At 43.1% G+C, this 16,919-nt stretch overlaps 1 protein-coding gene across 5 annotated transcripts in view; it reads left to right on the top strand.

The window, feature by feature from the left end:
• WWC1 (WW and C2 domain containing 1) overlaps positions 1-16,919 on the top strand; it is a 70,319-nt gene that overhangs the window by 41,543 nt on the left and 11,857 nt on the right. For all 5 annotated transcript variants that reach the window (XR_011101304.1, XM_068697888.1, XM_068697890.1 and 2 more), the window contains 6 exons: positions 3,736-3,978; positions 5,405-5,494; positions 7,744-8,282; positions 13,330-13,438; positions 15,188-15,268; positions 16,754-16,840. Coding sequence is in view for 4 of the 5 variants with exons in the window: in XM_068697888.1 (XP_068553989.1) it covers positions 3,736-3,978; positions 5,405-5,494; positions 7,744-8,282; positions 13,330-13,438; positions 15,188-15,268; positions 16,754-16,840 (1,149 nt within the window). In the remaining variant the exon portion in view is untranslated. The remainder of the gene's footprint in view (positions 1-3,735; positions 3,979-5,404; positions 5,495-7,743; positions 8,283-13,329; positions 13,439-15,187; positions 15,269-16,753; positions 16,841-16,919) is intronic.

The following is a 16,919-nucleotide window of genomic DNA, read 5'->3' as shown; positions in this document are numbered from 1 at the left end:
GATCTGAATGGGCATGAATAATTGATAATGAAATGAAAAGATCTCCAGCTATCAGAGAGCTGTGGTTTTGGAATAGCCTTCAGTAGGAGCTGCAGAAACAAATACATTAACTGGACTTAAGCTGGAACAATGCTATGGATTTGGTGACTCACAAGGAACCTTATGTTGCTGTGAAAATTCCTCCTGGTGTTGTGTGTTAGAAGTGTTTTCTGTCCCCACAGTAGGATATTAAAATGCTCCAAGAACAATAGGTAAGTGAGTACTTTGCTCATGCACGTATTATAGAGTCAAATGGTAGGGATGCATCTGTCCTATTAGCTCAGTGTTGTCAGGAAAGGTAAAACTCGAGACTTCGAAATCAAGGTGATTTCCTGTCAGGTAGATTTACAAGGAATGTAAACTACACTTTTACAAAGGCTACTAGTTTTACAACGAATGATGATTTTGAAAGTGGACAGTAGCAGACACAGTTACATTACTGTTGTGGGCCAGACTAAAGCCACCAGTGTAGGTAAATATCTTGCGGAACTTTTTCAGGTCAGAAATAGGGGACAGTTTCATGTGTTCCCTCATCTAACAGTAAGTCCTTTTGTTTTGTGTCTCAGTGAAACAATAGGAGCCCTAGAGCAGAGTTCTTTCATGTCAAATCTATACCAAAAGAGGATGACTGCAGTGACAAATTTTAGGTTAATTGGTTTGGAAACTGATGATAGGTATCTTGTAAAAAAGAGATAGCACTGCTGTGTCTCTACAAGGAGAGCACTACTGCAGCAGAGCCTGAAGCATGAATGTTGTCTGGTGCAACTAAGTGTGCTGTACAACTTCAGACAAAGTAGTAACTCAGTTGTGTAGCAGCTGTGCTCCATGCTCTGCTTTACTTCCTTCAGCAGCTGATCTTTCAGCTGGGATTTTGTATGACTGGATAACTCTGGGCTTGTGAAGGTAGGCTTCAGAATCTTCTGAGCTGGAATATTTTAGTGCCACTTAGCAGCTGTTGAACAATGGTGGGTATTTGGTAAGTTGTTAGAGAACACCTTCCTTTTTGATTTTTCTGACAAACAGGCTGATCTGTTAGTATCACCCACTGGTGACTGGTTGTGGAGGTAGATATTGAAGTACGCTTCTCTGGAGGTGCATGTACTCTGCATTAGCTCCAAAAAGACTAAACATTTTTACAAGTTTGCCTATATCACAAAAAATAACAGCTTTTCCAGCTGGGGGGGGGAAGACAATAAGTCATATAATTACCTTTTCTAGTTAAAAATACAGTTAAATAAAACGTAAGCTTCCTGTTCCAATTTTTGTTTGGTCTTGCAAGCTAGTAGTCATTCAGGAAGGGTCTGTGTGACTTGAGCCCAGTATTGCTGATGGTTTTTGCAATGCAAACCTAGCATGGCACTTCAGTGATGTGGCTTAAACTCAGTTGGTGAATGCTGAAGGGTGGATTTTTCAGCCACGTGTCAGTCTGCAAACCATTTCTGTTGTAGTGATATCGTTTCATTGGACTGGGAGAAACAGAATACGTAAACCTACTTTTAACTGAAAAGGGGAAAAATAATGATCACTTACAGAGCAAGGCAAAAGCTGGAGTTGCTTTAAAAAAAGCTATTAGACTTGGAAATACATAGAGAAAAAAATTCCATTGGAAAAGCCATATCCATGCAAATGTATGCCAGAAGTGATCAGATTAATGCCAACCAATCCTCTTAAACTCATAGCCCTTCAAAATACACAGAGGAATTCTTGGATTTTGAATTAATGCCATTGTTAATTCTTTGTTGGAGCACAGTGTTGCACTTGATCAGGCACTCAGAAACAAAATAGCTCAGAAGAAAACCTAAAAATAGTTGAGTTGAATATCTAACAATTATGGAACTAGAATTAAAGTAAGCAACCTGCTGTGAGGAATCGGTTTACAGAAGAAATGAGGCTCAACTTCAAACAGGTGATCTAGTCTGTGTCCTGTGATGGAGGAGGCCAGTCGGTGTGTGTAAGCCTCATGTTGCACCTCTGTTTCCCAGGCTGTCTTGGGGCTTCAGTTATTCTTGGCATGTGGAGCTTGGAAAACAAAGATTTATTCTTAGAGGCCATTCAGCAGTTGTGTGGCTGCTGCTACCCAGATCTGCATTTTATTTCTGTAGTCACTTCACGATGGGTTGGTTGGGTAGTGGACACTGTCCTTTGCACTTCTGTAGCATAAACCAGGTTCTGGAAGAATCCAAATTAGTAGCCACGACTCTTCATTGTGCACAACTGAACTCTGGTAACTCCATCAGATCCCCAAAACCCTTTTTAAAAGGGGGGTGACCGCTGGGCTTTGATTTCACATACAGCAAATTACTTTGTTTTCTCATGTGTTTACTGAAACCTGAATGAGATGAGTAGTTGATCACATGAAGGGGCGTGCATACCTCAACTGTCTGGCTTTCAGTCAGGTGAATTATTTCCTACAACACACCTTGCCTTTCTCATTATTTGAATTCTAAGCTTTCATAATTTCTCCTCCCCAGCCCACTCAGCCTTCTCCATTCTATGTTCCCCACTTCTAAATGTGCAAGTTCCAGAAATGCAAGTCAATTGCAACTCTTACTCAGCTCTATTTTTACTGTTTCTCACTGAACTCCAGTAATTATCCCTGCAGGTCATGAAGAGTTGTAGGTCAACAATTATTACTAAGGAGACAGCTTCCCCTGGGCTGACCGACATTTCTGCCCTCACTTCTGTACTGTGACCCACCACAGGTTTTTGGCTCGCCTCTCTATGTTGTAGTGTGAAGCAGATCATTTTTGGAGCTGACACAGCGGCTCCAACACTTGGGAAATAGCAAATGGGCAGATAGGTGGTGTGAGCAGCCTCCTTCACAGCCACAAGCTGTGTTATCCTCTTCTGTCTGTCAGAGCTCTTGTGAAGTGCTAGGTCTGTATTGCTGTTGACTTCTTTGTAATCTTCCTGCTTGAGATAAGGTGGCATGGTGCTGAAGGATTAGTGATGCTGCCTTTAAAGTGCAGTCTGGGATGATACCTCAAATCAACATAGACTGGACATTCATGCAAACAAGTGACTCTGGATTTAGGTAGGATTATAATCCCTCTAACTTCTCATGTCCTCAGGTCCCTGCTGTGCCAGAAGTAGCCTAACTCTTTAATAAGGCCAGAAAGCTCAGCCTATGGTTGGATTCTTCTAGTAGTAGCATGCATGTGGTGAACTTCCTCATTGTAAAGACAGAATTAGTTTCTGATTTTTTGAGTAACCAGTGGTCTTTCTCAGCTTATCTGAATTCTGTGCAGGGAGTGTAAAATTCTCTTCCATAAACCTGATTAAAGATCAGATACATACCACGTGATACTCTCCACAATAAGTAGTATGAGGTCATTAAGGCATATGAAACATCTCTTTAATGTGTCTGACAGATTTTTTTTTTTAGATCCAGCATTTCTGTTTTGCTATTCCTTGACTGCTAGAAACTTCAGGTTAACTAGGGACTTGGCTTTCCATTGGCAGCAAACCTGAGTTAAAATCCCATTTTTTCATGTCAGCCTCCTGGCAGTGCCATGCTTGACTGTGCCCTCATAAAGATGACATAAAGGGTGAGATTAGTTGTCCTTGAGCTGAAGATTCTTCTTCAGGGCTGTGGAAGGTGTGGTTGGTCATGGTACATCTTCATGTGTGTGTTGAGCAGTAGCTAGGACACTCCTCGTGAAATAACTGCTTGCCTTTTTTTCCTTCTTGCTGCAGAATAGCAAACCTGAAAATACAACTGGCTAAGCTTGACAGTGAGGCCTGGCCTGGAGTGCTGGATTCTGAGCGGGATCGTCTAATATTAATTAATGAGAAGGAGGAGCTCTTGAAAGAAATGCGATTTATTAGCCCCAGGAAATGGACTCGAGGAGAAGTGGAGAGATTGGAGACAGAGAGAAGACGCTTAGAGGAAGACCTTCAAGCTGCTAGAGACACTCAAAGCAAAGCACTAACTGAGAGGTAGGTTACTGGGTGTAGGACTGAGCTTTCATTATTGGGCAAGCAGCAGCATCTCTTGCCTGAACGCTAATAGCAGTGCACTCTGACTTCTGTGAGGCTGGTTCTGTAACCATCTCTCAAAAGAAACTGACTGCAGTCAGAAAGCCCCAGGAGGGGAAGGGTTGTTGGGGCAAATGGATCCTGTGTGAAAATAAGAAATGCTCAAAATAGCTCAGGTTACTATGCTGTTCCTCTATTCAGTCAGCTCCTCACAGCAGCTTCTATGGTTGCTTTGCAGTCTGGAGCTTGGTAAATGTTAACAGATGGAATTTTAAATTAAAAAAAAATGTTGTTTGTTCTAAGCATCCTTGTATGTGACTCCTGTAGGAACTGATATTTGACAGGCCTGTGGGTGTTGCGTGGACTATCCTGTAAATCTGAACTAGCTGAAAGAAATGCAACTATTCTCCCTAATTTTGCTTGTTGCAGTAGGAGGTCTCCTGGGAACATACACTGAGGTTGAATACTGTATTGGGCATTGTCTGCTGCTGCTTTACAATCTGTGTGTGTTAATGTTGGTGGCTATGGCAATGCTACTTTTAGCTGGAGGCTCTTCAATTTATATGGGATAAGTGTGTTGCATTCGTTTTCTGTGTCTCTGTATTCATTTATTCTACGTGCTCAGTATCCAAACTACATGTTTCCTATGTGGATTTTTCATGGTTTTATCATACTGGAAAAATTCTAGGTGTCTCAGAAGTCTCAACTACAAGATTTTTACCAGCCTGAAAAATCTATGCTTCAAAAAATGTTTTTTTTACATTGCTTTACATTTTTTTTTTACATTTTTTACATGATAGTGATGAACGCTATCATTTTATTTTTAGGAATATGGTCTTGTACAAGTGTACCCAAGAAACAGGTTGTTTCTGTGGAAGGATTTCTTGCCTGAAGGCCTGGTTAGAGAGCCAGCACTTAACTGCAAATGTTTTGTCTTAAACCAGCCCAGGTGTGAAATAAAACTGAGATGTTGTTGAAGTCCTTCAATTTACATAAAGCCATAATGAGATGGTTATAAACTAAATCATACAAACCTTAGTCATTTTTGGACCTCACTGTAAGCAAACAAGAGCAGTTACGCCTTTATTAGCAGAGTAAATATAAGAACACAGTAGTACACATCAAGCAGCATCTTCTAGTGAGGCCTGATCCTAGAAACATCAACCTCCATAGCAGTACCCGTAATTCTCTTTCTTTGTTGGGAATGTTTTTGGGATTGAGTTACACGACTCGGTAAACACCTGTGCATCTTGTCTGAATTCTGTTCCACTTTGTACTGTGTTCTCATTGACTTTAGTAGGATTTCATGGAAGGAATAGTACTTGTCTATGCTCTTCATTTTAAGCTGTAAATGGTACTTCAGATCTCTTCTTTTCTTTCCTCTTAGATTGAAGTTGAATAGCAAAAGAAATCAGCTAGTCCAAGAACTGGAAGAAACAACGCGGTTAGTTGCAATGTTACACACCCAGCTGAAAAGGTACATGGCCTCCTACAAAGTTATGGGCTCTTTAACTGCACGTAACGTAACTGCCATTGCTCTAACAGCTTCATCTCCCAGATGACTGATGTAAAAGGCCTTTTGTTTATAGTAGTCACCTAAGATCCCCAGGTAGTTAGTAGAAAGGGAAACCTTGAGGGTAATATGTCCCACCCCATTTAGATAGGTTGTTTAGAATGGGATAAGGAACTTTGTGCCTCTGACAACAGAATGAGTTTCAGCAATCCCTTTTGTTTTGGACATGTAACAGTTCAGTGGCTAAGGTGTGATATTTTGTTTTCTGAATGTTTGAAGTACTGTAGTATTTTATTAATAAAGTATGTTAAAGACAGCTTAGTACTCATACAGCAAATGAAATGAATCTTAGTAATACGTGTTAATACGTCACAATATTTCTCGGAATTAATTCTGAGTATACTGTTGCTTGCCGTGTAGACAATGTATTGTGATATCAGTGAACCTTTTGTGATTCACGTGGTATTTAGAAATATTTCTGTAGTCATAACGTGTCTGATTATTCAGGCTGTAGTTTTTGGAAGAGCATAGAGTTGCTGTTTTTAAAGATGAATACCTAACTGTAAACACGATCACCGAACTTTCTTCAGCTGCAGCCATATCTTCAGCCTTTAGATTAGGAAGTATTTGGTGTGGTTTTTGTTTGGTTGAGGTTTTTCCTATCTGTACTGAACTTATTTTGTTTATAGCTTCTGTTCCACTTGGACTGTTTCGTTTTATGAAGATGATACCGAAAAGATTGGGAAAAAAATCATAGTGCAAGACTGATATGTAAATAAGCCACCATGGAGAACAGCTATCTGTGATGTTCTTGTGCAGTAGAACTGCATCATACTTTGGTGTCTTCTAGCTGATCAGGGATCTTCTGAGGTGACCGAGAAGCATGTGAAACTAATTTTTTTCCTAACTATGTGCCCAGCATTCTTGGCATGCACCTTCATAAAATAAGCCTTTGCTATTAACCCCATAATGCCAAATGTCTGCCATTAAAGGTATGCACAAAATGAAGTTGAACCCAGTTGCTTGGGGAAAAGGTTATGTTAGAAACAACACAACAACAAAACCCACCCTTTCAGTAGTGAAGCATTCAAGAGTTTTATGTTTTTGGTCCTGGACAGATTTATGTATATTGCCAAGATGCAAAAACGTTTGTGTTTCAATTGTCATGTTTCACCCAAAGCTTTTTTTTTTTTAACAAATGTGATGTGCTACACATCTGTCATACAAATGAAGGCATTTTGTGCCAAAATTGTACTTAATTCTTGTAAGGCCATAGGCATAATTTTTTATAAAGCTTCTAGCTTTTTCCTATAAATAATGTATTATTAGGCTTATTAACATCCTCACTGTTTTTCAGTGAGGCAACTTAAACCACTTGTACATAAGCAGAATTGTTTTAATAGCTAATCTATACGTGAAGGGAGCATTAAGGATCTTTAACCAGTCAATGAGCAAAATATTTAATATCTGGAGCAATAGATTTGGTTTGAATGGAATTTCTAAGGATGATATATGTAGTCAGTGCTAGAGGACTAAGCACTTGCTTAAAACTAATTTCACTGTCAGATCTGTAAACCAGATCTCTAGGGATAAATAATTTCTGAGAACTGATTTCATAGTCCAGCCCAAACTTGTTCCCTTGTTCCTTTGGCTCTAAATGCCAAGAAGCCACCTCCTCACATGGGCAAATCCTTCGAATTTTCTTGTAACTGCTGTCTGTTGTGAAGGCTAGTTCCAAGCAGTTGTGACATTACCCTTTTGAATTGGGGTCTGAGGTATAGATAAATACAAGCTTTCTTCTGTACAGACAGAGTTGCAATAACTCGATCTGCTTGCATGAACCTCCCTGTTTTTTTTGTGGTCTGCTTTGAGATTAACGACAACCACTGATTTTTCCAGATGGAAGTGGGAGGAGAATGTTGTCACTAATTTTTGATTGCTTTAAAACTGTTTTAGTGTTGCTTTTGCTAAACAAAGGTTCTTGGGAGATTGATAATGGTGAGCTGAAAAATGTGGATAAACTCTATTTTTATTAAAAAGTGGCCTAACTCTTCCACTGGATAGAATGTGAGTCTGGACTGTTATGGGGACTAACACACATAGCCTGAGCTGACAAAGCACAATGTACTGTGTGGGCTTGGAGACTTGGTGATACTGCAGTGTCTTAAATATTAAGAGAGAGGTGTAACTGTTTTTTGACTTGTCTCCTTCAGTCTCTCCACCAGCATGCTTTCCCTCTCCTCAAGTAGCAGCCCTGGTTCCCTTGCATCTAGCAGAGGATCTCTTGCGACTTCCAGCCAGGATTCATCCACTTCCGCCAGTTTCACTGACCTCTACTATGAGCACCTGGAGCAGTTGGAGCAACTGGACTCAGACTATCAAAACAAGATCGATTTGCTCTTGGAAGGAGCCACTGGATTTAGGCCATCGGGCTGTATCACCACTATTCATGAAAATGAAGTAGCAAAAACTCATAAAGCAGATGCCACCAGCCGCATACAGGCTCTGAGGTCGTTGTCTGGTACTCCAAAATCCATGACATCACTATCTCCAAGGTCATCCCTCTCTTCTCCATCTCCACCTTGCTCTCCGCTGGTGATAGACCCACTCCTTACGGGCGATGCCTTTTCAAGCCATATGGATTTTGATGATACAGAGATAAGTACAAACCTTTCAGAACTCACCCTACACAGTGGGAGTGGCAACTGTAGACTGGAAGAGCCTAGAGCAGGAGATAAACATCTAGGTCAAGGTATGATACCAAAATATTTGCATGTACAATTTATTTTTAATATAGCTTATAAAGCATTAAGAAGCAAGTATTGCTAAAGCTGACTCATTTTGGTATGTGTTATAAAGTGTATTCAATTGTACATCCTACCCCACCTGGGAGGAAGGGTTGGTGTTTTAACTTGCACACAAAGTACTGCCGATCTGATGAGTTATTCAGAAGACCATGTTGTTTTTGGTGTACTTGTGTACACAATTTACAGGGTTTTCATGTGAAAATATAAGTGGTTGTAGTGGGAAGTGTGTATTAATTAGGCACTTAACTACTCAGAATGTCGTGTGGTGTCTTAGGTCTGCAGTTGAGATGCACATAATGCCATATTGACAAAAACTTTTGGGCCAAGGCTCTGAGCAAGACCGTGAAAACCATTCAGCTTAACAGTTACCAAAAGTGAATAAAAATCCTTCCTTGCCACCTCAGCATACATGACATCTCACTCTGGTTCCCAGTAAATCAGTGGCAATGAATTCATTAACTTCAGATGAGCAGACATGTCAAGGCTGTGTTGAATTTCTGCTGGTTTGAGGGGGATGGTCTCTTAGCAACAAAAGCGTGTTTAGATTGTAAGCGTGATAAAATAAGACATTTAGAGTGGATGTTCTGATGCATGCATATGGCTTATTGGTGGGTGGGAAATGTTTACCCAGTTTTAGTGTGATGGCCCAGCTGAAGTGGATGGAAAGCAGGAGAAGGCAGGTGGTGCCATCATGCCAGGGCCCATCAGAAGCCTGTGTGACTGTGGTTAGGTTAAACCCAACGGAGGCGATTGAAATGGCTCGAGTTGTAACTAGTGAAGGAGTGGGGAACGTGAACTTGCATGCTGCAGAAGTATGAGGTGGCAGTTCAGTTTTTTCATTTTTTCAGGGGGTTATAAAATAGCCCATGTGAATAAAGGGAACTAGCAGCATGTTATCACGCCCTTCTGCAAGGGCTGTTAGAAAAGCTGATGCTATTTAAACTACAATGAAATACATGACTGCAGAGCTTCCCCCTTAAGTTACCATTTTCCTACAAGCAAGAGATACTACAGATACGAGCAGGAAACAGTAATCATTCCTATTAGAACTGGATGCTGATTAGTTTTAACCTTTTTAGCTCTTCAAGATTTGTCAAGGCTGTTAGAGTGAAAGCTAAGGTGTTAAGCAGATTAAGTGATTATTACTGTTACCCAGTCAGCAGACAAAATAATCACCATAAGTGGTTTATTTCAGGGCAATAATGAGATGAGATTTTACTTCTCAGGCATTTTGTACGCAGCTCAGCGGTGTAACACCCGAAATGAGGTGGCTGGATCTGGTGTGGTTAGTCATTGGCCTCATGGCAAAAGCATGCTCACGTGTTCTTGTAAGTAGAGCTGAACAGTATAGATCTGAAGGACGTGCTTTTTGTTAAAAAAAAAAAAAAAAAAAATCCTGCTACTTCTGAGGCTAAAGTAAGGTTTACTCTCTTACTTGAGTGATATAGGTGAAGCTACTAGCAAAATCAGGAGTCTGGTGATATCTGCTATTCTTTGAGGAAACGGCACAGATATCAGGACAGTCCACAGTGTGTATTTTCAAGTCCACATCATGGTACATCAGGGAGAGTCCATGGTAGGGAAGGAAATCTTGAAATTCTTCATATGAATGAAAAAAAAAAAAAAAGGTGTAGCAAGAATTACCACCCTGCTTGGGAATATAGAAGAGAGTTGAATCAGTTCGGAACTCTTCCATAAATGTGCTTTTTAGCGTGACAATCGTTAGAGACATAAGGCTTAATGCAGGAAACCCACATTTTTGCATTTATTAGCCACACAAAATAGTTCCAGGTTTAGTGTGTATGTGTAAGCCTTCCAGTGCTGAGCTTCAAGTCCCTTGCAAAAAATGTAAGGAGGAAAAAAGGTGGATGCGTGTTGAGTCATTTTTGGGGAACCCATTAATCTTTTTTCAGGTTACTCTTTGACATTGTGATGTGTATATCCCCATGGTATTTCTGCTGTTCTGTGCATCCCTGGTATTTCCAGTTTTTGGCTAAGGTGAGGATGTGTCAAAACACTGCCAGCAGCTTTCTCAGCGTGTCTGGACAAACCAGAAGCAGCAGGTTCCAGTTGTCCTCTGGAGCCTTTTCCTGCAGGGTTTCCCAAATCTCAGAGCTGAGGGCTGGAGCTGAACCTCCACAGAACGAAGCTCTCTGCTTCTGTGATGCCCAGCAGACATCTCCGTACCCATCAGCTTCCTTCTGCTGTTCGTTACCATTTCAGCACCTGCATAAAACAGCCGGCCCTTCCGCTGTGAGGCTTCCTGCCCTGCTTCTGGTGCCTCCCGGGGTGTCACCAGTACGGCCTGGGCAGAGTGGGCGGATCGGTGCCTGCAGGCCGTGCTTTCCCCTCCCCAGCAGCTCTCCCCTTTCTCCCTTGAAGACGTGTCCTGCCTGTGCCCACCCCCAAACTCCCAGCCCGTGGAAGCTGACAGGGCCGGGCTGGGGGCGCTGGGCAGGGAGCGGGCCTGCGCTGGGGGCTCCCGCTGCCTGGGCCAAGCTGTCACTGCAAAGGTAACAGGAAACAGCCAGAATCGAAAAGGGAGCCCTCTGGTAGCCTTACACTTAGCTCCTTTAATTGCAAAGCTATTAAGGAAGAAAGAAGCTGGAAAAGGAGTGGTGGTGACCCCATTACAGATGTGAAGCTTGTCCAAGGAGCCGCAGCCTAAACCAGGGAGCTGAGAGGATTCATTTGCTCCCCGTGGCCACAAGGTACTTGGTGAAGTGATCAAAAATGAAGGCTTTCTGGGTTGAAGTGATTAAACAGCATTGGTAATCGAAGGAGAAAAAGAGCTTAAGTGTACGGAGACCGAATTCCAGTGTTCTCCTTAATAAAGGAGCTTAATATGAAAAGATTCCTGGACCGGCATTTCTGGGAGCAGTGCATAAACCTCAGCCGGCCAGCAGGGAAGAAATGCTTTTCATGTTGGAACCAGGGAATAAGGGGTACAAAGCAGTGCTGATGAAAGGAGTGTTCAGAGCCTGCTCATGTGCCTCCAGCATGGTCCTGCGTGTGGGGAGTGTGGGCTCGGCCCTTGCACACCAGCACAGGAAGAACAGATTAATTGGAGTGCCAGCATGAAATGTGTCCATTACTGTCAATTAATGACTGATCTATCGTGTTACAAATGCTAAGTTTTATTCATTGTGGGTTGACCTATGGGGAGAAGGTCTGGGTATTTATTTCTGTCCAGCAGCTCCGTGGGCATTAGGAGGGACAAACATCCTTCAGTGGGGCTGCCCACAGAGAAGGGCCAACAGCCCCACACTGCTTGCACACGTGAGCAGCGTGTCGGTGTTACATGCAGCTCCCCCTGCTGCTAACTGGAGAACACGTCCTTGTGTCATTCTCTGGTCCTGTATGGAGCTTGCACGCTTCTTGCATCAGTGCTTTTCAAATCTGTTCTTAATTCTGGGGCTGAATGTAACTGTGTGCAAAAAGAAAATCTGCTTTGTGATACAACGTAGGATGGAAACCATATATCAACTCAGGTGCACCTGGTTCCCTAAGGCTACAGAGAAAAGGGACCTCTTTTAAAAAGGTGAAAAACCCTTGGAGAGGAGTGCATTGCTACATTTCTGCTGTGGGGTTAGGGTCACTCCCAGTGTGATAGCACGACACGTCCTCTCCTGCAGAGCAAAGCCCTGCTGGTGAGGGCAAGGGAAGAGCTGGGTATGCCCCAGTGCCTGCTTGGCACTCTTGAGTCCTCCAGGCTTATGGCTGAAGTGTCTATCCGCAGAAATATGATGGTTCAAGTGATAAGATGCAAAATTTGCAAAAGTTCCTGGTGCACATCTTTCCCTATTTTGTCTCACAAGACACAAAATGGAATAGTTCCGTTGCAAGAGACCTTCCAGGATCATCTAGTCCAACTGCCTGCCCTCTCCAGGGCTAAGCAAAAGGTAAAACATATCAATGAGGGCATTGTCCAAATGTCTCCTGAACACTGATGGACATGGGGCATCAACCACCACTCTAGGAAGCCTGTTGCAGTGTTTGACCACGCTCACAGTAAAGTTCTTCCTAATGTCCAGTCTGAACCTCCCCTGGTGCAGCTCTGTGCCATTCCTGTGTGTCCTGGCCTCAGCTACCAGGGAGAACAGACAGGTCCCTCCTTTATGTCCCCGTGCAAAACTCTTCTTCAGCTGCTTCCATTTCTCTTCCCTGTCTCCTTCCCCATACATTTCTTTGTGGCTGCTACTTCGAATCCTGTGATCTTTCTCCCCATGTTTATGTAGTTAACCCGGTCTTTCCAGCCCTATGTTCTGGCCTTTGTATGCTAACCTTTTTGGCTCATGGGTAGAGGGGCGTATTTCTTCCTTGTTCCCCTCCTTGAGGCTGACCTTGGTGTAAGCTCTCCAGGTGGGTTATACCCCTCACATAATCCCTTTCTGGCCAGGGCTGTCGCTACTATTTGCCTTCCTTGCTTTTGTCTGTGGTGGTATGACCAGAAGAACTAGTACCTGCTTAAGGCTGGCTTGCAATAGAAGCTGTTTTATTGGTTAATAATTTATAACTTTATTGGAGCTCAGAAGCTCTGTTTCTTCTACACCTTGCCCTTCGTGTCCTGGGCACCTCCCTGCCCTTTGACTGCTTTGCAGCCTCTCCTGCAAGGCCCTGGAGAGAGACCTGGGGCAGCGCAGCCAGCACAGCCTGGCTTCCATCCTGGGCACTCTGCTGCATGACCCAGGCATGAGTGGGCATCGGCTGTGCGGTGAAACCCTGCTCCCCCCGCTGCCACGTGCACTGCTCCTCCGTTGTCTCCGAGCTGTGTCCTGCAGGCAGCCTGGCCTTGTCCTGCTGCCTGATGAGCACGGTTCACCCTGCCTTTGTCCGCTCTGTGTTCAGCAATGTGCTGCTGCTTAACAAGACTGGGGCGGGGAAAGAAGTGCAATGGAAGGGGAGGATGAGAAAAAAAGCTGCTGCTGATCCATGCTGTTCATTTTCATTAACACCTGTTTTTTTTGGTTTTCCTCTGTGCTTTTCTGATAGGTGTAAATACAGCTGGAGGGACGGCACTGAAGGTGGCGTGTGTGTCAGCTGCAGTGTCTGATGAATCTGTTGCTGGAGATAGCGGGGTGTATGAGGCATCTGTGCAAAGGTAGACATCAGATCTTTCTCTAGAAAGAAGCTAATTCAGCTTTGCACACGGGAGTCAGCTGGAATAATGCTGGATTTATTTTTTTTCTTTTTTTTGGGGGGAGGGATTGGTGGCTAAGGTTTTCAATCTCAGACTTCGTAATATTAAAAAACTATAAACAGGTTGAATTTGATGATGAAAATGACCCATTTGTGCCATTGTACAAGGAGCTGAGAACAAGGTTGTCACTTCTCTCTTCACGGGGAGCTGTTCGAACAGTCAGTCAGTTTCTGAAGGTGCTGGTAAGCTGTGACTGCGTTAGCAGAGAGCCATCTGGCAGGTGTAACGTTCCCCTCCTGCCAGCCAGCCGTGCTGCTGTCAGTGACAGCCTTCAGTCAGCATAACAGGATTCTGGGATGTTAAGAAGCAGAAGCACCTTGAACCACCTCACAGCTGCGCCTGCACCACGATGCTTGGATCCAATACATGATTTCTGTAGGGTTTTCTCTCTCGGTGCCTAGCTTAAGAATGATCCGTGCATTATTGCTCCTCCTGGGGCTCTGGATCCCCTTACTGCTTGCTAAAGCTTTCCAGAGTGTTTTGACAAAAACCTAACTGAAAAGTGCTGTTCTTATTGATACCTGTTTTGACTGCATCTGCAGTTTGTTTTCCTACTGTTTTTATTGGCATTGAGGTAAATTATGGGTCCTTTTATTGCACGACGTGACTGTAGAGGTGAAAACCCGGTCATCTTATCCCCCCTGCCCATTATCTTTGTGAATTCTCCAGAGAGATGAGTAATGTTTTATATCTACAGGACCGTTCCCTTTGACAAGAATGTGCAGCTCTTTGTAAATCAGACCTCGTGGTCTCAAGTCAGACAGTCGCACAATGAGGTGTCCTAGGGCCCTTGTGTCCCCTCGATGGGACGGGGAGCTCTGCGGCAGGGGGAGGGAGGGATAATGTGCGACACAAGGGGAGAATGCATCCCATGCACCCTCACGTCTTGCGTTACTTAATGTTTGGGTTGTTGACTTGGCAACCTTTGTAAAGGGCTGTAGTATCATTTTGATGCCTATGATAAATAGCGAGGGTAGGATGAGCAACACGTTTGTCCTCTATAGATGTAAGGTAATGAAATGCAGAAGAGTGCCAAGTAATATGGGAAATACTTAGAAAGAAATGCTAATCCTGTTTTAACATGCTACAGCATAGTCTGAGTCAATTAGATGATGAATGTAGTTGTTGGGACTTTCAGTGCGTAAACCTTTGGAGGAGGAATTGGGAGGAAAAATTAGGGCTGTTGTAAAGACGAGCGATCAGTGTATTCTGTTGCTCTCCATGTGCTTAGGGAAGTTTGATTTGTTAAAGAAACAAAGGAATGACTTAAATCTAATCAAAGCTGAGAATTTTTGCTGTCACAGTGCAAGATGGGATTGTAGCTGTTAAGTCTTATTTTTGTTTCTGGGCAGTCAGCTGTCTTAACTAAAATCCAGTCAAGGGAACCCTTGAAAAGTCCTCCCTACCTTATTCTGCATAACCTGTCATGTGGCTTTTTTTGGCAGTGAAAGGGGAAGGCATATGACTTTCTGCTGATAAGGACTGCAATACATACCTCTAAGGATGATTGAACTTATTAAATGGGCTTTCTTTTAGCTGCTAATTTTACAAAATCTGTATGCCTGAATCCTGAATGGAAGGGAAAAGATCTTGTATTGCCTAAATGCTAGCGCTTCAATCAAGTCCTTAATTGTCTTTCTTTTCTTTCAGACCGTGTGTGTCAGAAGTGGTGGTGTTTGACAGTGATGATACAGAAGGAGTTGGGACAGCTAAAGTGCAAATTGCAATGAGGTAAACACTACACATTTTTATTGTATTTTCCTTACAATGGAAAGAATGATTTAAGACTGCTTTATTCTGTTTTCTTAGCCTATTTATCATATCCCATTGGTATTTACTGACTGATTCCCCCTTTACACTGCAATTGGGAATTGCGCTCATCTCTGGGAGGTCTTTGGCCCCATTATCCTCTTACATGTCAGTGGAAATCAATTGGTGATAGTGTGTTATGACGCTGCAAACCAGCAATTGCAGTGCTGGCACTGCTGGGCTGGAGAAAGCATTTTTCTGGCTTTGACTCTTGAGCGTGCAGCTTGTGGGGGAAAAGCTGGTGGTGGTAACTGGTACTCCTTGACACACCTGAATCCCACAAGTAGCCCGTAAGGCATAGGAAGGTAGGCACGGAGACATTGTTCTGAAATGACTCAATAGGAGATGTATGAATTGAGAAAAACTGTAGAACTCTAGAATGAATGGGGTTGGAAGGGACCCTTAAGGATCACCCAGTTCCAACCCCCTACCACCGGCAGGGACACCTCCCATCAGCCCAGGCTGCCCAAGGCCCCATCCAGTCTGGCCTCGAACTCCTCAAGGGATGGAGCATCCACAGCTTCTCTGGGCAACTTCTTCCAGTGCCTCACCACCCTCTGAAGAATTTCTTCCTTATATCTAATCTAAATTTACCCTCTTATAGTTTAAAACCATTACTCTGTCCTAGTGCTCTACTCCCTAATCAAGTCCCTCCCTGGCTTTTCCATAGCCCCCTTCAGGCACTGGCAAGCTGCTGTAAGGTCTTCCTGGAGCCTTCTCTTCTTTGGGCTCAACAACCCCAAATCCTTTCGTGTGACTTCACAGGAAAGGTGCTCCAGCCCTCTGATCATCTTGATGGCCTCCTCTGGACTTGATCTAATAATGCCCTCATCCTTGTGCTGGGCCCCAGAGCTGAGTGCAGGCTGCAGCTGGGGTCCCACGAGAGCAGAGCAGAGGGGCATGACCCCCTCCCTCACCTGCTGCCCACACTGCTGCTGGTGCAGCCCAGGGTATGGGTGGCTTTCAGAGATGCTCTCAAAAAATTAGTGCAAAAGTGTTTTGTCATGGCCATCAATGGTAAAACAGTGCTTACCAGTAACATCTTTGCTGTACTTCAAGTATTTGTACGTGCAACTTTTTTTATATTACAGTCATTATATAAGGCCTTTGGAAAGGTTTTAGCTAACAATTTAACTAGATTCCAGAAAAAGCCATCTGAATTAGGTCAAATCTGTAGTCCATTGTTGATGTAAATTCCTAAGTTCTTCTGTATGCTCTGGTAGCAAAATGCCATGTAGTATGAAACTGCTTTTGTTTTAAGCAATAGGTGAGCTATATTTCCACTATAGCTTTGTTTGAATATACTTAATACTATTTACCTGGACTAATTAAATCAGTGGAATACTCATCCATGGAGTCTGTGACAGATCTCTCTAATACTAATGCTTTTTTGTCTTTTCAATTCAGATATGATGATAAAAATAAACAATTTGCAATACTGGTCATCCAGCTGAGTAATGTTCAAGCGCTGCTGTCACAACAGGATCAAAAAGTGTAAGTGGGTGAAATAAACGTGCTTGAAACATTTATTAGATTCTTGTGGGGACTAAACAGATGTTGATTTTTTTCACAC

The sequence above is a fragment of the Anas acuta genome, chromosome 14, assembly GCF_963932015.1.
Source record: "Anas acuta chromosome 14, bAnaAcu1.1, whole genome shotgun sequence".
Classification (NCBI taxonomy): Eukaryota; Metazoa; Chordata; class Aves; order Anseriformes; family Anatidae; genus Anas; species Anas acuta.
Note: the sequence above shows the minus strand (reverse complement) of the source record. Positions and strands in the feature narration are given on the sequence as shown.